The 22,304-nt window shown below is 42.3% G+C and overlaps 2 protein-coding genes across 3 annotated transcripts in view; one reads left to right on the forward strand and one right to left on the reverse strand.

Moving 5' to 3' along the window:
* Window positions 1-13,704, forward strand: part of LOC311129687 (uncharacterized protein) — a 77,713-nt gene extending 64,009 nt beyond the window's left edge. The window contains exons 32-53 of the mRNA XM_084162085.1: window positions 808-906; window positions 1,026-1,133; window positions 1,401-1,454; window positions 1,815-1,868; window positions 1,956-2,009; window positions 2,124-2,177; window positions 2,789-2,896; window positions 2,998-3,051; window positions 3,195-3,248; window positions 3,445-3,606; window positions 3,962-4,069; window positions 4,177-4,284; window positions 4,925-4,978; window positions 5,134-5,241; window positions 5,580-5,633; window positions 5,933-6,040; window positions 6,275-6,328; window positions 6,430-6,537; window positions 8,036-8,336; window positions 8,603-8,784; window positions 9,317-9,559; window positions 12,435-13,704. Of these exons, the coding sequence (XP_084018211.1) occupies window positions 808-906; window positions 1,026-1,133; window positions 1,401-1,454; window positions 1,815-1,868; window positions 1,956-2,009; window positions 2,124-2,177; window positions 2,789-2,896; window positions 2,998-3,051; window positions 3,195-3,248; window positions 3,445-3,606; window positions 3,962-4,069; window positions 4,177-4,284; window positions 4,925-4,978; window positions 5,134-5,241; window positions 5,580-5,633; window positions 5,933-6,040; window positions 6,275-6,328; window positions 6,430-6,537; window positions 8,036-8,336; window positions 8,603-8,784; window positions 9,317-9,559; window positions 12,435-12,581 (2,376 nt within the window). The 3' untranslated portion in view covers window positions 12,582-13,704. The remainder of the gene's footprint in view (window positions 1-807; window positions 907-1,025; window positions 1,134-1,400; window positions 1,455-1,814; window positions 1,869-1,955; window positions 2,010-2,123; window positions 2,178-2,788; window positions 2,897-2,997; window positions 3,052-3,194; window positions 3,249-3,444; window positions 3,607-3,961; window positions 4,070-4,176; window positions 4,285-4,924; window positions 4,979-5,133; window positions 5,242-5,579; window positions 5,634-5,932; window positions 6,041-6,274; window positions 6,329-6,429; window positions 6,538-8,035; window positions 8,337-8,602; window positions 8,785-9,316; window positions 9,560-12,434) is intronic.
* Window positions 13,705-17,471: 3,767 nt separating this feature from the next.
* The window catches only part of LOC311129722 (PTB domain-containing engulfment adapter protein 1), a 141,693-nt gene continuing 136,860 nt past the window's right edge, over window positions 17,472-22,304 (reverse strand). For both annotated transcript variants that reach the window (XM_084162132.1, XM_084162133.1), the window contains 3 exons: window positions 20,852-20,993; window positions 20,494-20,588; window positions 17,472-18,309 (listed from right to left, as the gene is read on the reverse strand). In XM_084162132.1, coding sequence (XP_084018258.1) covers window positions 18,238-18,309; window positions 20,494-20,588; window positions 20,852-20,993 — 309 coding nt within the window. In that variant the 3' untranslated portion in view covers window positions 17,472-18,237. The remainder of the gene's footprint in view (window positions 18,310-20,493; window positions 20,589-20,851; window positions 20,994-22,304) is intronic.

The following is a 22,304-nucleotide window of genomic DNA, read 5'->3' on the forward strand; positions in this document are numbered from 1 at the left end:
GCGAATTTGCCAATCTTGGTGTTCTCTGGCAAATGCAAACGTCCTGCACGGTGTTGGGCTGTAAGCACAACCCCCACCTGTGGACGTCGGGCCCTCATACCACCCTCATGGAGTCTGTTTCTGACCGTTTGAGCAGACACATGCACATTTGTGGCCTGCTGGAGGTCATTTTGCAGGGCTCTGGCAGTGCTCCTCCTGCTCCTCCTTGCACAAAGGCGGAGGTAGCGGTCCTGCTGCTGGGTTGTTGCCCTCCTACGGCCTCCTCCACGTCTCCTGATGTACTGGCCTGTCTCCTGGTAGCGCCTCCATGCTCTGGACACTACGCTGACAGACACAGCAAACCTTCTTGCCACAGCTCGCATTGATGTGCCATCCTGGACGAGCTGCACTACCTGAGCCATTTGTGTGGGTTGTAGACTCCGTCTCATGCTACCACTAGAGTGAAAGCACCGCCAGCATTCAAAAGTGACCAAAACATCAGCCAGGAACCATAGGAACTGAGAAGTGGTCTGTGGTCACCACCTGCAGAACCACTTCTTTATTGGGGGTGTCTTGCTAATTGCCTATAATTTCCACCTGTTGTCTATTCCATTTGCACAACAGCATGTGAAATGTATTGTCAATCAGTGTTGCTTCATAAGTGGACAGTTTGATATCACAGAAGTGTGATTGACTTGGAGTTACATTGTGTTGTTTAAGTGTTCCCTTAATTTTTTTGAGCAGTGTATATTGGAAGATATTGCACATATATACAGTGTAGTATTGCAGCAGACACAACATGACTGACAGACGTTTTGTGTCTAACAGGGAGAGCGTGGAATCCCAGGGGAGAGAGGAGAACTCGGACCTCACGGTTTGGCTGGAGCCAAGGGAATCCCTGGAGCACCAGGACCCGATGGACCAAAGGTATTTGTTGTCCATGTATAGAGATATATAGTAATATGGAGCCACTATGGAATGTTATGTGTGTTGTATTTTTGAGTCTGAAAATACGAATATGAACCCATTGCTTTTTTTCTCCAAAGGGTAGTCCTGGTCCTACTGGTAGTCTTGGTGACCTAGGCCCTCCTGGTCTTCAGGGGATGCCTGGCGAGAGAGGAATCTCTGGTTCTCCTGGGCCTAAAAGTGACAGAGTAAGTATTCACACTGCATCATTAGCTTGCTTCTCATCCTTTCATATATTCCAGGGAGATGATGTATATCTATCTCAATGTCTTTGTTTCTGTCTGCTGTATTTGTATGATTGTTTTCTACTGTTGCTTTTGTGTAGACCCCAGGAAGTAGCTGTTGTTAAAATAACAAGTAGCTAATGGGGATTGAAGTAAACAATTGCATATATATGATAACACAATAAATAATATTAACCGTCAGATTTTCACGTAACATTCTTCATTATTTAGGGGTCTGGTGGAGAGAAGGGATCAGAAGGTACACCTGGAAATGATGGCGCAAGAGTGAGTCAAATTTACACGTGACTTCTTTCACTTCGATGTAACACTAACACACATTTTGTCATTTCTTATTTTGGCCTTAGACTAATAGTTTTGTGTTTTGATCATGTGAAGACAGAAAGCAGATTTTTCTTATTTGAAAAGTGCTTGCCCCAGCTGCTCACCATGCAGTGATTGTGTCAGAACAGGAAAAGTTATCTGTACTGTAGGGTTGTAAAAAAAAAAGAAGACACCTCTTTATAATGGATGAGTTATTCTACAGGGGAGTGTTACAGTAGGAGTCAGCTTGGAAACATGTAGCTACATGTTCTGTCAAACAATTGATGAATGTATTTCCCCTAAAAATATGTTTTCTCACCTCAGGGTCTTCCTGGTCCTCTCGGCCCACCCGGACCCAATGGACCTAGCGGTGAAAAAGTAAAGACATAGTTTGCCAAAAGCTAGAATTATTAGTTAGTTCATCTTTTGTTGTGACGGTAGAACTAAAACTTGTTGCAATTGCAGGGAGAAGCTGGTCCTAAAGGCCCTCCCGGGCCTCATGGATCAAGAGCTATGCCTGTGAGTGGACAACTGGACATTGAGTATTAAAGCATACAATGACATATTTACCTTGAAATGATCATATCAGGTATTATGGCATTATAATGCTTTATTTATATTCTGTTCCACCAGGGACCCCGTGGTGAACCTGGTCCTATTGGTCCTGTTGGGTTTGGTGGACCCCCCGTAAGTCATTATTTTCTGTAACCCATGCCTATGAGATAACATTAAACAGATTTTCTTAGAGTCATAGCGATCATAACAATTCATGTCATACAGATAGGATCTTAATTTCAGCACCCTGTTGCAGGAGAAATTTCCTGCAATAAATTTAAAACTTAAATTTCATACTTCATTTTCCCTTATGAAAAATGTATCAACCCCTACAAAAATGTCCATGAATTATAATACACATAATTATTCACATTTCCTGTTGCTGCAGGATTATTTTTCTGCTGTAGAAAACTGGCTCAAATTAAGATCCTACATCTGTACTGCATATCATATTCTGTATCATGTTATAATCATTATAATAATAATTTATACAATTTCTAGAATGCTTTTCATAATCTCAAAGCTCTTCAAAAGCAAAAAAACAAACAAGCAATACATCATCATGAGTAGCTCATATAGTTAGCTATATATAGTTAGCTACTGTAGCTCAACCATATATATATATATATATATATATATATATATATACCATATTCTTAGACCCCCTTTTGTGCTTTCTAGTAAGAAAAGTAGTTTGGGCTGTTTCCAGCGCTCATGCTTGTTGTGTTATTGTCCTTATACAGGGTCCCGATGGTCAACCAGGGGTCAAGGGGGAGCCTGGAGAGCCTGGTCAGAAGGGTGATGCTGGTTCTCCAGGGCCTCAGGGCTTGGCTGGATCGCATGGACCTCCTGTGAGTTAACAAGCTACATTATCTTGTGCTACATTATCTCACACAGACAACAGACTAAACAGGAGGAACAATCTCATTCAACAATCTTCATCTCTCCGCAGGGTATTGTCGGTGTGGCTGGACTGAAGGGTGGAAGAGGAACCCAGGGTGCACCTGTAAGTTAATGTTATGAATTATGACCACAGCCTCTTGGGACTGTGACAGGATTGTGCCCAGGTATTGACACATGCGGTACAGAGAGTATATAACTATGTAATGAATAGTAACCATGTGGATCTTCTCATCTTTTCACTCGTAGGGCCCCACTGGTTTCCCTGGATCTGCAGGCAGGGTTGGACCACCAGGCTCAACTGTAAGTAATCATCAAACCACTATTGGTTCTATTGGTTAATATATCCATTTGGAAGTAGCCACCAGCTATCATTTCAATATGCCACTGGCTATTGAATACAAAAATGATAACCACTGACCACCCATTACTTACACACTTCACATTATTCTCAGAGATAAAGAACAACAGTAACAAAACAACATTATTTTTCTAACAGGGTCCCGTTGGAGAGGCCGGACCCCTTGGTCCCCCTGGGAAGGAGGGTCCTCCTGGCCTTCGTGGAGAGAACGGATCCCCTGGGAGACAAGGAGAAAGCGGCCCCCCAGGACCAGCCGGAGGCTCAGGAGACAAAGGAGACTCTGGGGAAGACGGACCCACGGTAAACTATTACGTTTTGCTGATTAACAATGTTGCTCAATCCGTTCCTGGGAGAGTCCCAAGGGCTGCACATCACCAAGCCCTTGATAAGTTGAATCGGGTGTGTTCATGCCGGGTTAGAACAAAAAAGTACACCTCAGGAATTTATTGTACAGAAACACATTGCTGTATAATAGTTTATCCATTAAGTCAGGATATGAATTGAAATAAGAAAAAATAAACTCAACAAAAATATCAGGAATCATCCAATTCATGAACTGAACTGAATTTGGAGTTTGAGTCTTGTTGAATTGGATTGACCACAACCCTGTTACAGGGCAATATCTAGACAATATCAACTGGATTTGTTTCCACAGGGTCCTGATGGACCTCCAGGTCCCGCCGGAACAACAGGACAGAGAGGCATTGTGGGTCTTCCTGGTCAGAGGGGAGAGCGTGGAATGCTGGGACTTCCAGGACCAGCGGTATGTTCTGATTTCAACACATTGGTTAGAATCCCACTAATGTGGCCGCAATCAGAGCTGCTTCCACATTGCATGTCATGGTTCCATTGTCCATGTGGTGTTTGTAGGGTCCTCCAGGAAAACAGGGGACTGCAGGACCTGGGGGAGACAAAGGCCCCCCTGGCCCGGTCGGTTCTCCTGGTGCCAACGGACCTCGTGGTGATCCTGGTCCCGATGTAAGTTTCCCCTTACGTTTTTTCCGCCAAAACCTTTCACTTCACTATTTGTCCTCTTGCTGCTAGCAGTAAGATAGTTTATACCATGGCGTTGAATACTATTTTCTGATTGGCTTGAAGGGCATTCTAGAGCGTGCATTATTTCCCTATATTATGCAAGGTATATCAGCACGGTAGACTTCAATGGCTATAGTTTATTCTTACATTTTCTATTTGAGCTACTTTTGAAAGCAAAAGTCGAATTAAAACATTATTGGCATTGTTGAATTCGATTTTCACAATAGCATGCTAGGACTGATGGTTTGGTTAGCTAAACTAGCAAGTCTGTTTGTTTGGCTACCAAGGCAACTACTGTATAGATATATAGTAAACTTGCTAGCTGCTTAGTGGATGTTCATATTTCTACATGCAAATAAACACATTTCTAGCGGCAAATGTGTTAAATTATAGCCATGGTATGAAAGGGATAATCAAAATAATGCAACTCCATGGAAGGTTGTTCCAGTCCACTAGCGCGTGATGGAACACACCTTCCACGTTGATCATTATTTTCCATAGAACGCATAGCCCCTCCTTGATTATCCCTTACATATTCCGTAGAGGTTACAGTAGTTATTCACAATACGTTGTTTTCCTTCAGGGTCCTGCTGGATCTGATGGGCCGCCAGGCAAAGATGGAGTCATTGGTCAAAGGGTAGGAGCTGAACACTTTCCATTGGCAACTCTGTGTCCAAAATGTCTCGTATTGTTTATTGTGCTTGACCAACTGTGTTGAAACAGCAAGACACATTTCTTACAACCTTTTGTTGCATGTCAATTTAATGGTTCTGATTCCGATGATTTCAACAGGGAGATCGAGGGGACCATGGTCCAGAGGGTCTGGTTGGGACCCCAGGACAACCAGGAACTCCAGGTCCAGTCGGTGCCACCGGGGATTCTGGAAAGAGAGGAGACGCTGTACGTAATATGCCCTTTTCATTTATGTAAGGAATTTCCTTGTCAATACATGAGAATCCCAAGATTACATAAGAAGGAAAAAGAAAAGGGTCCTGACAATGTGTACATGTTCCTTATATTGGCCCAGCTGGCGCACAATTGGCCCAGCGTCGTCCTGGTTTGGCCGGTGTAGGCCGTCATTGTAAATAAGAATTTGTTCTTAACTGACTTGCCAAGTAAAATAAAGGTACAAATAAATAAATAATAATAATAATAATAATAATAATAATAATAATAATAATAATAATACAGGCATACTTTATCTAATGAACTCATGTTGGTATCCTATTCATACACAGGGTTCCAGAGGACCAAACGGTCCACCCGGTTCAGCAGGAAAGAGAGGGTTAATGGTAAGACCATCGTAAACATATACATGATAAAAGGTTATAATTTCACTTTAATGACTAAACCACCAATAAATGTTTTTTCATGTTCAAACGTATTCAATATCCTAATAAAAATGAGCAGTCACATAAATAATAACATGCATGCTGTGGTTTTGACTACTAGAGCATTAGGCTTGACTCATGTGAGAACTGCCCATTGCATATTTGTATGGCGACACGTAACCACAAACAGAAATGAGCTTTCTCGTTTTTCTTTGGACGTCCCATAAAATGTGATTGCATGGTGTCCTTCTAAACAACAGGGACCACAAGGACCAATGGGTGATAAGGGTGACCTCGGAGACCATGGAGAGAGGGGACAGAAAGGACACAGAGGTTTCACCGGTTTGCAGGGTCTACCTGGTCCACCTGTATGTCAAATCAATACTTATCTTTTATTGAGTAGAACTTATATACACTGAGTGTACAAACATTAAGGACACCTTCCTAATATCGAGTTGCACCATAGCTTTCACCTGGATTCACCTGGTCAGTCTATGTCATGGAAAGAGCAGGTGTCCTTAATGTTTTGAACACACAGTGTAAGAGTATCCTTTTAAGTTGATATCAATCTTAATATTAATTATTTACTCCTTTATTTTTAGGGTACAACAGGAGAGCAGGGAGCATCAGGAATCGTCGGACCAAGCGGCCAAAGAGCACGTATCATATCAGACTGTTCAATGATGTTCCATGTTCCCAACCATATTGTATTTAATGTTTCATTATACTGGATCTTTATCATGGTATGTTATGATAGGGACCCCCTGGACCAGTTGGACCCCCAGGAAAAGAAGGGTACATCGGACAGCCTGGACCAATGGGACCTCCTGGAACCCGTGGAATTAGTGGCGATATCGGACCTGAGGCATGTTAATTTCCATTTAAGAATCGTTTCACCTACAGTTGAAGTCGGAAGTTTACATACACCTTAGCCAAATACATTTAAACTCAGTTTTTTCACAATTCCTGACATTTAATCCTAGTAAAAATTCCCTGTCTTAGGTCAGTTAGGATCACCACTTTATTTTAAGAATGTGAAATGTCAGAATAATAGTAGAGCGAATGATTTATTTCAGCTTTTATTTCTTTCATCACATTCCCAGTGGGTCAGAAGGTTACATACACTCAATTAGTATTTGGTAGCATTGCCTTTAAATTGTTTAACTTGGGTCAAACGTTTCGGGTAGCCTTCCACAAGCTTCCCACAATAAGTTTGGTGAATTTTGGCCCATTCCTCCTGACAGAGCTGGTGTAACTGAGTCAGGTTTGTAGGAATTCTTGCTCCCACACGCTTTTTCAGTTCTGCCCACAAATGTTCTATAGGATTGAGGTCAGGGCTTTGTGATGGCCACTCCAATACCTTGACTTTGTTGTCCTTAAGCCATTTTGCCACAACTTTGGAAGTATGCTTGGGGTCATTGTCCATTTGGAAGACCCATTTGCGACCAAGCTTTAACTTCCTGACTGATGTCTTGAGATGTTGCTTCAATATATCCACATAATTTTCCTTCCTCATGATGCCATCTATTTTGTGAAGTGCACCAGTCCCTCCTGCAGCAAAGCACCCTCACAGCATGATGCTGCAACCACCGTGCTTCACGGTTGGGATGGTGTTCTTCGGCTTGCAAGATCCCCCTTTTTCCTCCAAACGTAACAATGGTCATTATGGCCCAACAGTTCTATTTTTGTTTCATCAGACCAGAGGACGTTTCTCCAAAAAGTACGATCTTTGTCCCCAAGTGCAGTTGCAAACCGTAGTCTGGCTTTTTTATGGAGGTTTTGGAGTAGTGGCTTCTTCCTTGCTGAGCGGCCTTTCAGGTTATGTCAATATAGGACTCGTTTTACTGTGGATATAGATACTTTTGTACCGGTTTCCTCCAGCATTTTCACAAGGTCCTTTGCTGTTGTTCTGGGATTGATTTGCACTTTTTGCACCAAAGTACGTTCATCTCTAGGAGACAGAATGCGTCTCCTTCCTGAGCGGTATGACTGCTGCATGGTCCCATGGTTTTTATACTTGCGTACTATTGTTTGTACAGATGAACGTGGTACCTTAATAATCTGTCTGTAAACAATTGTTGGAAACATTACTTGTGTAATGCACAAAGTAGATGTCCTAACCGACATGGCAAAACTATAGTTTGTTAACAAGAAATTTGTGGAGTGGTTGAAAAAACGAGTTTTAATGACTCCAACCTAAGTGTATGTAAACTTCCGACTTCAACTGTACATGGACAACTGATATGGACATTTCCTGGGAAGTCAGCGCAAACGTCATTAACATTTGGCACATAATGTCAAAACACTTAATTTGTTCACACCTTGTAATTACTCTCTATTTACCATAACTCTTTGGTTTCCAGGGACCTCCTGGAGAGCCTGGTCCCAATGGTCCTCCCGGGCCTCCCGGACCCCCCACGGCTGCCATGGATGACCTATTTGGCGGCATGCACGACTATGATGCTGGCCCCCCCCCTCCAGAGTTCAACGAGGATGAGGCTCTGCCCAACAGTAATGCCACTCAGCAGCTGGACCCAGGTGTTCAGGCCACTCTGAAGGCCCTCAGCAGCCAGATCGACAGCATGAAAAGCCCAGACGGCAGCAGGAAGCACCCGGCCAGGACCTGTGAGGACTTGAAGCAGTGCTACCCACTGAAGAAAAGCGGTAAGTTGTTGTTTCCATGAGGCGGGAAGTACATAATTGAGGTGTTTTTGTTGTAGTTATTCAGTATTCAGACCATGTCTTATCATGCAGCCATTGCTTCATGTGATGTGGGGTGGTGTGTGTTTGAAACAGTTTTGAATATTTTGGGAAAACTTCTACCCCTGAGGATGCGTAAATCACATAAGAAACATCTCTTTAGTAAAACAAGCCAATAGACCAGGGCAGATGGGACAATTGTGGGACAATATTCTCTTTCTCTATTCCAGGTGAATACTGGGTTGATCCAAACCAAGGAAGCTCAGAGGATGCTATCAAAGTACATTGTAATATGGAGACTGGAGAGACCTGCATCTCGGCCAACCCCGCCAGCATACCTAAGAAAGTATGGTGGAGTACCTCAAGGAATAAGCCTGTGTGGTTTGGAGCTGATATCAATAGAGGAACAAAAGTACGACAATTTTTCACATTTTAACATAACATTTTAGTCATTTAGCAGACGCTCTTATCCAGAGCGACTTACAGGAGCAATTAGGGTTAAGTGCCTTGCTCAAGGGCACAGACAGATTTTCACCTAGTCGGCTCGGGGATTAGAACCAGCGACCCTTCAGTTACTGGCACAACGCTCTTAACCACTAAGCTACCTAATACTTTTTGGTGGTTCAATTTCGGAAGTCTGTGGGAATTCTGCTTCCATGCATTCCACCATAATTATGGGATAAAAGTATTTGATATGGTAGTGGGGTATTGCTGAGGAAAAATACTTTCTTTGTAAAGCAAGTCTGAAGACTAAATCTAGCAATATACACACATTTGACAATCACAGATAATATGTGCTATGTAAATGTGACACGTATATAAATAACTACGACATTACCGATAACTGCTGATAACATTATATTGAAATGTATCTGAAAAGTGAGCTCATCATTTGCCACCAATTTTTCAACTGTTGTTTGTTTTCTCTTTTTGTGTTTTTGCAGTTCACCTATGGTAACAAAGATCAGCCTGCCAACTCGGTCACCATCCAGATGACATTCATCCGTCTGCTCTCCAAAGAGGCTTCACAGACCATCACCTACCACTGCAAGAACACAGTGGGCTACAAGGATGAGGCGACTGGGAACCTAAAGAAAGCAGTCATCCTCAAGGGGTCGAATGACCTGGAGCTCAAGGCAGAGGGAAACAACCGCTTCAGATACACCGTGGTGGAGGACAGTTGTGGAGTGAGTATTTTCAATAGACGTTTTGTGGCCGTTTAAGTTTGGTTCCTGAAACATTTCAATCTTCCCTTAAAAAAAAAAAAAAAAGACATTTGCAGTTTCACATGTGAAATAGCTGTTTTCACATGTTGAGCTTAATTTTCGCACGTGAAACCATATGTTTACATATATTAAAATTGGAGTTCACATGTTAACACGACCTTTTCACATGTGAAGAGAATAACATGCTTTCACCTCACATGTGAATTTCAGTTTCGCGTGAAACTGTTGCAGTAGCAATGTTTCCACTGGTGGAATTAGAGTGACCACATCTATAAAGCCAAAATGCGGGCCAAGGGAATGATTTTGCAAAGTAAATGTAAACAACCACTGTTTAGCCTAAAAACATGGTTAAAACTATAATTTTGATATGATGGATGGTCAGTCCTTGCATCCATAGCATTGTCACGAACGTCGGGAAGAGAGGAGGACCAAGGCGCAGCGTTGCAGACGAACATACTCTTTATTTATGATACACGATCAAAAACAACAAAACGATAACGTGACAGTCAATGGTCAAACACAAACCAACACGAACAAGATCCCACAACCACTGTGGGCAAACAGCCTGTTTAAATGTGGTTCCCAATCAGAGACAACCAGCCACAGCTGACACTCGTTGCCTCTGATTGAGAACCACACTGGCCAACATAGAAATGAAATACATAGATCTACACACCCTGGCTCAACATAACAGTGTCCCCAGAGCCAGGGCGTGATAGTACCCCCCCCTAAAGGCACGGACTCCGACCGCGCCAACTAAATACCACAGGGGAGGGACCGGGTGGGCACTCCGCCTTGGCGGCGGATCCGGCTCCGGGCCTGATCCCCACTCCCTCTCCAACCCCCCAAAGTACCCCTGGTCCGGTCTGGCCCCGCTGGCCGGAGCTGGACAGCACACTGATGGAGCGGATTGCTCTAGCTCCGGCGTAACGCATCTGACCGGTGCCGGAACAGGCACCAGTGGAACAGGCACGGGCCGTGCCGGACTGACGACGCCCACCACTGGCTTGGTGTGGAGAACAGGCACGGGCCGTGCTGGACTGACGACGCACACCACTGGCTTGGTGTGAGGAGCAGGAGCGGGCCGAACCGGGCTGACGATGCGCACCCCTGGCTTGGTGCGTGGAGCAGGAACTGGCTGGACCGGGCTGACGACTCGCACCCCTGGCTTGGTGCGAGTGGCAGGAACAGGCCGAACCGGGCTGGCGACGCGCACCATCGGCTTGGTGCGGGGAGCAGGAACAGGCCGGACCGGGCTGACGATACGCACCCCTGGCTTGGTGCGTGGAGCAGGAACAGGCTGGACCGGGCTGGAGACTCGCACCATTGGCCTGGTGCGGGGAGCAGGAACAGGCCGGACCGTACTGGGGACACACACCACTGGCCCTACGCAGGGATCTGGAATGGGCCGGACCGGACTGGTAACACACCCCAGTACCTCTCGCCGTGCCTCTACACCTTCCATCCCCTCTTCGACCAGTGGCCCCCGTAACCTGGCGGCCTCCTCTGCCAACCCGCTGGGCCGCTCTGTCGCGGTCTCCTGCTGGCCCGTCGTCCACGGCGTTAGCCCCCCCCCTAAAAATGTTCTGGGCGTCTCTCCTACCCGTGGACCAGGTCTCCATGTCCCTCGCCAGACTTTCGCCCTTCTGCTTCCAAGTCCGGCCCTTTTCTTCCTCACCCGGCTTGACCCAGTCGAGGAGGCGAAGGAGATCTGCTAGAGATCTCCCTGGCGATGGCTCCTGGACACGCTGCTTGGTCCAGTCTTGGTGGGATCTTCTGTCACGAACGTCGGGAAGAGAGGAGGACCAAGGCGCAGCGTTGCAGACGAACATACTCTTTATTTATGATACACGATCAAAAACAACAAAACGATAACGTGACAGTCAATGGTCAAACACAAACCAACACGAACAAGATCCCACAACCACTGTGGGCAAACAGCCTGTTTAAATGTGGTTCCCAATCAGAGACAACCAGCCACAGCTGACACTCGTTGCCTCTGATTGAGAACCACACTGGCCAACATAGAAATGAAATACATAGATCTACACACCCTGGCTCAACATAACAGTGTCCCCAGAGCCAGGGCGTGACAAGCATAGTCTATGGATTTCAGAGTGGTTGCATTTCTCCAGCTCCATCCCTTTTACTGAAACTGGCGGGGAGTAATAGTGTAATAGAGTTTGTGTTATTATATGGTGCAATCCTGAGTGAGTCACTTTTGTGCCATTAATATCAAGCAAAACGTCTGAAGTCGAGATTTTATTTTTTTGTATTTCAAACAAAAATAATGATATTGAAAGCAAAACATATACCCAAAAGTATTGATAGCGAAACAAAATATTGCAAATAAATAATTTCGAACTGAGATTTTTTTGTGTGTTATGGATGCAATAAAAAATAAAATGATAACACGATTAAATAAAATGCCTCCCTCTGTCCTGCAATTGTCCCCATCTTTGGTTATGTTACCGTGGCCTTTGCTTTCGCTGCCTTTTTTTCAGTTGCAAGTTTTGGCACATTCATTCCAGCAACATATCACCCTGCATCCCACTGCTGGTTTGTCCCTGAAGCTAAGCAGGGTCAGTTCTGGTCGGTCCCTGGATGGGCGACCAGATGTACCTGGAAGTGGTGAAAAAGAAAAGTGTGGAGAAAAAAAATATGCGGGGGGTTTCCACATGAGGGAAAATACATGTAAAAAAACATGCATGTGAAACTTCAAACGTCCGAAAACCACGTGATTTGTTCATGTTTTTTTGGTAAGGGTGGGTTCTCACTGGAAACAGTGGCTTCCTGAGATCTTAATTTAACCTTTGTCATTTCTTTCTCTTTAAAGCAATCCAATGGTAACTGGGGAAAGACAGTGTTTGAGTACAGGACACAGAAAACAGCCAGACTTCCCATCATGGATATGGCCCCTGTGGACATTGGTGGTTCCAATCAGGAGTTTGGTATCAATATTGGGCCGGTTTGCTTCCTATAAATTCCAACAACAACAGGGACGTATTGAAGAGAATCCAGAGACTCTTGAAATGACAGCTGACGCGATCAGCCTTGTACATACAAGTACTGGTGGACTATTCTCGCCCCGTAGCAAGATATTTATTGTGCCTTTCCAACCATTACCCATCATAGTCGATATGTTTTCGCCCTAGGTACGTTAGATGAATGTTTGGGAGAAATAAAGAGCGAGCAAGCAACATTTAGAAACTTTGCTTGCACTTGAGAAATATAGTATGAGCATGTTTCATCTGTAATTACATTTAGTTTATGCCAAGGTAAAAAGATCCAATGTATTGATACAATATTAGATTTTATGGAACAAAGATAAAAAGCTGCCAAAGGTCCTTGATAAATATGAATGCTTAAAAAAAGAGTCATTAACTGCTGTTTGTAAGATGAGAGCAACATTCTGCAAGAATATACCTACAACGGTTTATTCCAAAGTGTTTTCAATGTCAAATGAACGTTTACGGTGCTATTGAGGAAATTAATTCAGATAAATGCTTTCATTGCCATACATTGCTGTTTTTTCTTTCCAGAACTTAAAGACAGTTTAATACAACTGATGTCTGTATCCAAGTTATCAACTCTGTACTGACTCCATTGAATACAAATGAAAGATCGAACCAGACTGTCGATTTCTCAGTGTCAGCTACCTCGTCGCCACAAACTGGGATGCCACAGGTTTGGTGCTGTCTTTTCACAGGTTTGGTGCTGTCTGTAAGTGGTGATCATGTGCTTCTCTCCCAACTACGGTACAGGGCAGGGTTTGCGGCTACCAATAAAAATGGAGAGGTAGAATCAGTGTCTCGTGAAAAGTGTGTGGTGATTGTGAAAGAAGAATTTCCTTTTTTAAATTAATTTGTGTTGTTTTTCATTCGTGATAATTTCAACACTTTGAATGTGTTATATTTTAAATTCATGATAATTTTAACACTACAAGTGTGTAATGTTTTTTCTGCATGTTGCCCTTTAAGTCACTTTCTCTTAGTTATATTTTATAGCAGCTTTTGAGACATTGAATAAGATGACCTTGAAAGCCTATTTGCTTCATGTATTTTTGCTGTGCAACAAATTAAACAAAATGCTTGTCTATTCCCAAAGCTCTTTTTTGTCATATTAATTAGCTAAGGTCCTACTTTTTAGGTAAAGCTGTGCCTTACTGCATTTACTAAGTTTGTTTGTTTGCACAGAGATAAATTAAATATTGCCAAAGGCAGATTACATGTGGATTGAACATTTATTTAGCTTTGTAATTATAAATGTATTATGTTCCATTGTCTTGTTGCTTTATGTCTCTTTTTAGTTACGTTTTTCCTAAATCAACTTTCTGATTTCTTTGTTTGAGGTAACTTACCATAATGATAGTATTTATTAAATATTTCAAAACTGTAAATATTCTGGAGGCTGATAGGTCCGTCTCCGAGGCAGATCAATAAGATAATCTATCCTGGAATCAAGTCAGTTTCATCCACTGAAATAAATATTGAAATGTTTTTGTTCTGCTTGTTTTCATTTAAAAGTTTATTTGTTTATAAGTCACTCTTAGTATTCATGAGTACAGTGCATTCGGAAAGTATTCAGACCCCTTGACTTTATCTACATTTTGTTACGTTACAGCCTTATTCTAAAATGGATAAAATAGATTTTTTCCCTCATCAATCTACACACAATACTCCATAATGATGAAGCAAAAGCAGGTTTTTAGAATTGTATGCACATTTATTAAAGTCTCTCGGTCCCAGCTTTGATGCACCTGTACTGACCTCGCCTTCTGGAGGATAGCGGGGTGGACAGGCCATGGCTCGTGTGGCTGAGGTCCTTGATGATCTTCTTGGCCTTCCTGTAACACCGGGTGCTGTAGATGTCCTGAAGGGCAAGCAGTATGCTCCCGGTGATGCGATGAGGTGACCGCACCACCCTCTGGAGAGCCCTGCGGTTGCGGATGGTGCAGTTGCCGTACCAGGCGGTGATACAGCCCAACAGGATGCTCTCAATGGTACATCTGTAAAAGTTTGTGAGGGTCTTAGGGGCCAAGCCACATTTCTTCAGCCTCCTGAGGTTGAAGAGATGCTGTTGTGCCTTCTTCACCACACTGTCTGTGTCGTTGGACCATTTCAGATTGTCAGTGATGTGTACGCTGAGGAACTTGAAGCTTTTCACCTTCTCCACTGCGGCCCCGTCGAAGTGGATGGGGGCGTGCTCCCTCTGCTGTCTCCTGAAGTTCACGATCAGCTCCTTTGTTTTGTTGACGTTGAGGGAGAGGTTATTAATGGAAGATAGTTCGTACATGATAGTAATTGATTTGTTATTTTATTAATTTTTTATTTATTAGGATCCCCATTAGCCGACGCCAATGATGACAGCTAGTCTTACTGGGGTCCGACACAACGAAAAAAACATTACAGACAAAAGAGTTTACAATTTACAGACATTTAAAAACATTAACATGTAGTGTGTGTGTGCATCTATTAGTTACACATACATGTCAGTACATACTCACAACAAGTAGGTCACATGGGGAGAGGCGTTGTGCCGTGAGGTGTTGCTTTATTTGTTTTTTGAAATCAGGTTTGCTGTTCACTTGCGCTATATAAGATGGAAGGGAGTTCCATGCACCCATACTGTACGTTTCCTTGAATATGTTCTGGACCTGGGGACTGTGAAAAGACCCCTGGTGGCATGTCTGGTGGGGTAAGTGTGTGTGTCAGTGCAGTGTGTATGTTGACTATGCAAACTATTTGGAATTTTCAACAAATTAATGTTTCTTATAAAAACAAGATGTGATGCAGTCAGTCTTTCCTCAACTCTTAGCCAAGAGAGACTGGCATGCATTGTATTAATATTAGCCCTCTGATTACAATGAAGAGCAAGATGTGCCACTCTGTTCTGGACCAGCTGCACCTTAACTAGGTATTTCTTTGCAGTACTTGACCATATGACTGCTCCCACAAAAAAACAGAAATATCAAATTTACATAAGTATTCAGACCCTTTACTCAGTACTTTGTTGAAGCACCTTTGGCAGCGATTACAGCCTTGAATCTTCTTGGGTATGACGGTACAAGCTTGGCACACCTGTATTTGGTGAGTTTCTCAGATTCTCTGCAAATCCTCTCAAGCTCTGTCAGATTGGATGGGGAGCGTCGCTGCACCGCTATTTTCAGGTCTCTCTAGATATGTTCGATCGGGTTCAAGTCCAGGCTCTGGCTGAGCCACTCAAGGACATTCAGAGACTTCTCCCGAAGCCACTCCTGCTTTGTCTTGGCTGTGTGCTTAGGGTCATTGTCCTGTTGGAAGGTGAACCTTCACCCCAGTCTGAGGTCCTGAGCACTCTGGAGCAGGTTTTCATCAAGGATCTCTCTGTACCTTGCTCCGTTCATCTTTCCCTCGATCCTGACTAGTCCCCCAGTCCCTGCCGCTGAAAAACATCCCCACAGCATGATGCTGCCACCACCATTCTTCACTGTAGGGATGGTGCCAGGTTTCCTCCAGATGTGACATTTGGCATTCAGGCCAAAGAGTTCAATCTTGGTTTCATCAGACCAGATAATCTTGTTTCTCATGGTCTGAGAGTCCTTTATGTGCCTTTTGGCAAACTACAAGTGGGCTGTCACGTGCCTTTTACTGAGGAGTGGCTTCTGTCTGGCCACTCTACCATAAAGGCCTGATTGGTGAGTGCTGCAGAGATGGTTGTCCTTCTGGAAGGTTCTCCCATCTCCTCAGAGGAATTCTGGAGCTCTGTCAGAGTGACAATTGGGTTCTTGGTGACCTACCTGACCAAGGCCCTTCTCCCCCGATTGCTTAGTTTGGCCGGGCGGCCAGCTCCAGTAAGAGTCTTGGTGGTTCCAAACTTCTTCCATTTAAGAATGATGGAGGCCACTGTGTTCTTGGGGACCATCAATGCTGCAGACATTTTTTGGTACCCTTCCCCAGATCAGTGCCTTGACACAATCCTGTCTTGGAGCTCTACGGACAATTTCTTCGACCTCATGGCTTGGTTTTTGCTCTGACATGCACTGTCAACTGTGGGACCTTACATAGACATGTGTGTGCCTTTCCAAATAATGTCCAATCAATTGAATTTACCACAGGTGGACTCCAATCAAGTTGTAGAATTATCTCAAGGATGATCAATGGAAACAGGATGCACCTGAGCTCAATTTCGAGTCTCATAGCAAAGGGTCTGAATACTTATATCAATAAGGTATTTCTGTTTTTTATTTTTAATACATTTGCAAACATTTCTAAAAACCTGTTTTTTCGCTTTGTCATTATGGGGTATTATGTGTAGACTGATGAGGACACATTTTAATTTAATCCATTTTAGAATAAGGCTGTAACGTAACAAAATGTGGAAAAAGGGAAGAGGTCTGAATACTTTCCGAATGCACTGTATGTATACAAGCGACTCAAAAACTGTCTTACTTACTGTCATTGTGATGCCACCAAGCAAGATAAATATTGACTGAGATGCAAAAAACAACAACAATAGGCTTGTTTCTTCTTGATGCCTATCAAAGCCTATCCATCAGTAGAGCTCCATTGTTGAATATCCCCAGTACATATTCAGAATGCCCAACATGGTAACACTTTACATTAATTTGCACTTTTCTTATACCTGTGTAGTAATGCTGTAATTACACTAGTAACAATTTAATATGTTGTTACATAGCACTTTAGTAATAGCATTACAATATTACTATGTAACAAACTGAATGTAAAGTGTTACCCAACACACATGATTCCCAAGACATTCACATATAAAATATATACATTTTAAAATGCATAACATTTAAAAATTCATAAAATATATATTTTTAATCATTATATGGCCAACACATACTTCTTTATTTATTGAGTGTCGATAATTGATGTCGTAATGTTTTCTTTAATAACTGTAACAGCAAAGTCATATTGCATACAAAGTAAAATAACAAGTATATAGTACTGTATATGGACAGAGGTTTTCAAAAGTGCTTTCTGGTGCAAGAGGATACTGATATATATCATAAGAAAGTAAATAATGTCAATACATACCGATATGTAAAATGCACCTGTTAAAATGTTTAACAAGAAAATAAAGCTATTAAATCCGATGTCAGGACAAAACAATCCGAATAAATGAATTACAGTTAACTAAAAATACATATGAGTAAAAAGAACATAGAAGATATGTCAAATTAAGGGCAAGCTGAGAGTTTGGTATATGAGTGTTAATACAAGACCGACTACATTTACGTGTCTTGTGAGTTGATGATAAGCAAGTCATGTCTGACAAACAAATAAGAATGTGATAACAACGCTGTTCTATGTGGTGTATATTCAATAAAACTGATTCTACACATAAGAAAATTCTGCCACAGAGTGTACCATTGGACATACTATTTACATCCATCATTGCCTGTATAAGCAAGAGGTCTCAAAACTACTCCTTCCCATGTGAGTTCTTACAAAAATAGTGCTTTCTATATCAGATTTGAATATACCTTTCATTATTCTAAAACCAAATTCAAATGCAAATACATATAAACCTTAAGATGAGAAGAACATTGACATCTTGAATTTTAGACCCAATTTTGGCACTTTTAATACAAATGATTTAACAGTATGTAACAGCAACATGTCTACTTGGCATCAGCAGCGACTGTCTAGTGGGCCAAGAGAAAAGACAGTGCCCTCTAGGGTTAGTCCCATTGTGAACCCCTCCTGTAAAACAAGGGGGAGAATGGTTGTTAGAAAGAATCTATCCTATGTCAACCTGCTCTAAAGGAGGAAAGATAACAAACGAAGGTAGTCGATATAATCAATAACACAGTTTCTCAATGTCAGCAAAGTTGAGAGACAAGTTGGTGAGCTGTAACCAAGACTCTGTAAATTAGAGTCATTCTGGCCCCAAGTTTTTATTCTTGTTTGGTCCAAAATAGCATGCATCCAAGTCTACAAAAGAATGGTTAGGGGATATGAAATCTAGAATGCCCAAGTCCTTCTCAGAGGCAGTCTGAGAAATGACAAGTTCTGAGGAAGATTTGGTCCAAATCCCTCTAAATAAGTGTAGAAACATAATATCTAAACCACAAAGTACACAATAATCTGTCTGACCTATGGATGTAGAGAATAATAACTACAGGACTTTGAATAAATCGGACCCTATGTGACCCTAGATTGTTCCAGAGACAACAAGTAACACAAATATGATGAAGCATTTTGACAAGCAATAACACATTTGCCACACATTTTCAGTTACAAAATGATGGACAAAGATAATACTAGTTGCAGCCAAGTACACCCAACACAGTATTAGATCAGATTTGTTATTTATTCATGTAATTTTATTTTGTTGTTGACGCGAAAGATAAAATAAAAGAGACTGACTGACTGAGAAAAGTAAAGCTTCCATAGCCAAACACTTTTAACTCATATGCATCCTCTTGATACAAGCTAAAACAAGGTTAATGTTTTTAAGAAATCACATTGTTTATAGGCGAATGTACTTCAACTCCATACAATAGATGTGTCCAGCATTATGAAAGTGAGACGTTTCAAAAAGCCTGCTGGGTGTACTTTACTGATGGACTGTATGCAGAGTATACAACAGAGTCAAACTGAATACATGCAAATTCATTCACGATGACAAGGTCACAGTCACATTACCGGCAGCCACAAGAAGGGTTCTTATGGGTCAAAATAGTGTAAAGGTACAAACCATCTCTGACGCTGCAGCAAAAGGGGAAAAAATATATGGAAACAGATAGTTAAGACAGAAAAAGGCAGGAAGGAGATGAAAGAAGAGATGCTTAGCAGCATACTAGCAAACCATTGCCTCCTACTGGAACTACTGCAGCATTCCATCAAATTCCCAAACTGTTATTCATGCACAGACAGAGGGGTTATGTAAAGGTTTGGACGCTAGGTTCCCAAAGTTCAATTGCAATTAAAATAAAGAGTTTGAAATATAAAAACAACCCCCACGCTTCAGTTTTACAGTTAAATTCCTCTGCCGACTCAGTCAGCATGGGCATTTATGTAAAAGACTGACATTGTATTTGTAATTACAGATAAGCTGTGCTCCAATTATGATAATGACAGTTATTAACAAAAGTATCTATTCATGCGGAGCAACAGAATGTGTACAAAAAGCCCAACATGCATATTCAATAAAGGGAACATAATATATTATTATTACTCATGCATCCATAACATAACAACTAACAGTTGTTGTTTTGCATCGATGATGTGACAACAATTATTGTTTTGCATCTGTAATCAATCAGTGACAACTAATACTTTGTAACAATAGCTTTGAAATAGCTAAAATATAGAATATAATGATATTCCATTCAAGCCCTAAAATCCCATGGCTCATTTGACAAAATACTTACAGTATATCTCATAAGGAATAGAGAAGTGAATGTGGATTACAAGTCAGCCCAAAGTGGGCGGATGACACTAGTACCTACTTCACAGTAGGGTGAACTTTCATGTGCATTAATTACAAACTTGTATGGGATCTGTAAATATGAATACAAATGTTACATTATGAGCCTAGTTTAGCCAACGAGAACGCGCTGAGCTTTATAGGGAGAAACACAGGATCCTTCCTGGCTAGCCATGACTGGCTGAGATAATGGAGGGGTTGACCATGCTGACAGTTGGCTATGCGTTTACATGTGAATTCTTAAAGACATTGGTGGGTCTATGGCTTAAGAGGGATGCTGAATGGGCGTAAACAAATAAGAGCACTAGACTCAACAAAATCTTTTAAGGGGATTTTTCTCCTACTTGTCTCCTAACAAGTTTATCAATTTGAGAGGGTAGGGGCCCCCCTACTAGGGTGGAGGTCTACTCTCCAACACTTTATAATAGCTTGATCATTCACAGACATGCAGTCACCTGTATCTCGTCCAGTTTGGACTGGATATCTGGGGGGAAGTCAGCTTGCCCACAGGTGAACGGATCAAAAGGTGCTGCACCAAAAAGGTCTTTACCTGTGAGGGAGAGACAAGATACTATATGAGATGCCACAACGTAGGAGTGTTTAAATGGGCTTACATTGGTAACATAAATGGGCTTACATTGGTAACACTTATTTATTAAGTAGGCATTGTTCATGTTATTATAGTGTAACCAAAACGCTTTCTCCCTAATGACCACGACCGGTGTTTTATCCCTTATTCTGTGTGTGGTTGAATTATAACTTTAATCTCACTGTTATCCTTGAACTGTAAAGTAACCAGAGCAGTGTACTCACTTATGTCTGGAGGAGATGTTGTAGGGGGTGGCGGGTGTGTGCCGTTGCTTGCGGGTATTGGTACCAGGGGTGTGACAGCAGAGAAGGGAACCATGTCAAAAACATCTGTGGACATCTGGGGTTTCAAGGAGATGCTGCCAGCCTGTGAGTGTAGAGGGTATTGGTTCATTCCAATTATTCCCTTATGCCATGAGCATTAGTGAGCTACAGTGAGCTCCAAAAGTATTGGGACAGTGACAAATGTTTTGTTGTTCTGGCTCTGTACTCCAGCACCTTGGATTTGAAAATATACAATGACTATGAGGTTAAAGTGCAGACTGTCAGCTTTAATTTGAGGGTATTTTCATTCATATCGCAGAACTATCATACCCCCAAGACATGCTAACCTCTCACCGTTACAATAACAGGGGAAGTTAGCATTTTTGGGGGGTAAGATATTTGTGCGTCAGTAACTTTCTCACTCATCATTATTCACGATTCATTCAGGATTATCCGTAATCATGGTAACATCCACATTAATGTACAAGCGTTTAGAAACATATTCTATTCTTATTTACAATAAAAGTGACTCCAAAATGACACAATACATTATTTATCATTCATTTCTATTGGGCACAAAATAATCTGAAACACAACCAAAACAAACAGCAAATGCATCCAACAAATGTGTAGAGTCACAAGCTTGATGTTGTCATTGTGTGCTATAAATATGGGACCAAATACTTAACTTTTTATTACTTTAATACACATAAGTGAATTTGTACTAATACTTTTAGTCCCCTTGAATGGGGAGATTATGTACAAAATGTCCTGTCATTTCTAAACGGTTCAATGTTAAATGTGCAACCAGAGGAAAAAAAAACTTGAGACCTTATAAGCAAAAACTAAAGCAGGAAGCACCAGTGACTCGGTTAATAAAAAAGTGGTCAGATGACGCAGATGCTAAGCTACAGGGCTGTTTTGCTAGCACAGACTGGAACATGTTCCGGGATTCTTCAGATAGCATTGAGGAGTACACCACATCAGTCACTGGCTTCATCAATAAGTGCATCGATGACGTTGTCCCCACAGTGACCGTACGTACATACCCCAACCAGAAGCCATGGATTACAGGAAACATCCCCACTGAGATAAAGGGTAGAGCTGCCGCTTTCAAGGAGCGGCAGCTCTACCCCGCTATGCCCTCCGACGAACCATCAAACAGGCAAAGAGTCAATACAGGACTAAGATTGAATCGTACTACACCGGCTCTGACACTCGTCGGATGTGGCAGGGCTCGAAAACTATTACAGACTACAAAGGGAAGCACAGCCGTGAGCTGTCCAGTGACACAAGCCTACCAGACGAGCTAAACCACTTCTATGCTCGCTTCGAGGCAAGCAACACTGAAGCATGCATGAGAGCACCAGCTGTTCCGGATGACTATGTGATCACACTCTCCGTAGCCGATGTA

This window comes from Coregonus lavaretus (assembly GCF_964263955.1).
Source record: "Coregonus lavaretus genome assembly, chromosome: 5".
NCBI classification, from domain to species: Eukaryota; Metazoa; Chordata; class Actinopteri; order Salmoniformes; family Salmonidae; genus Coregonus; species Coregonus lavaretus.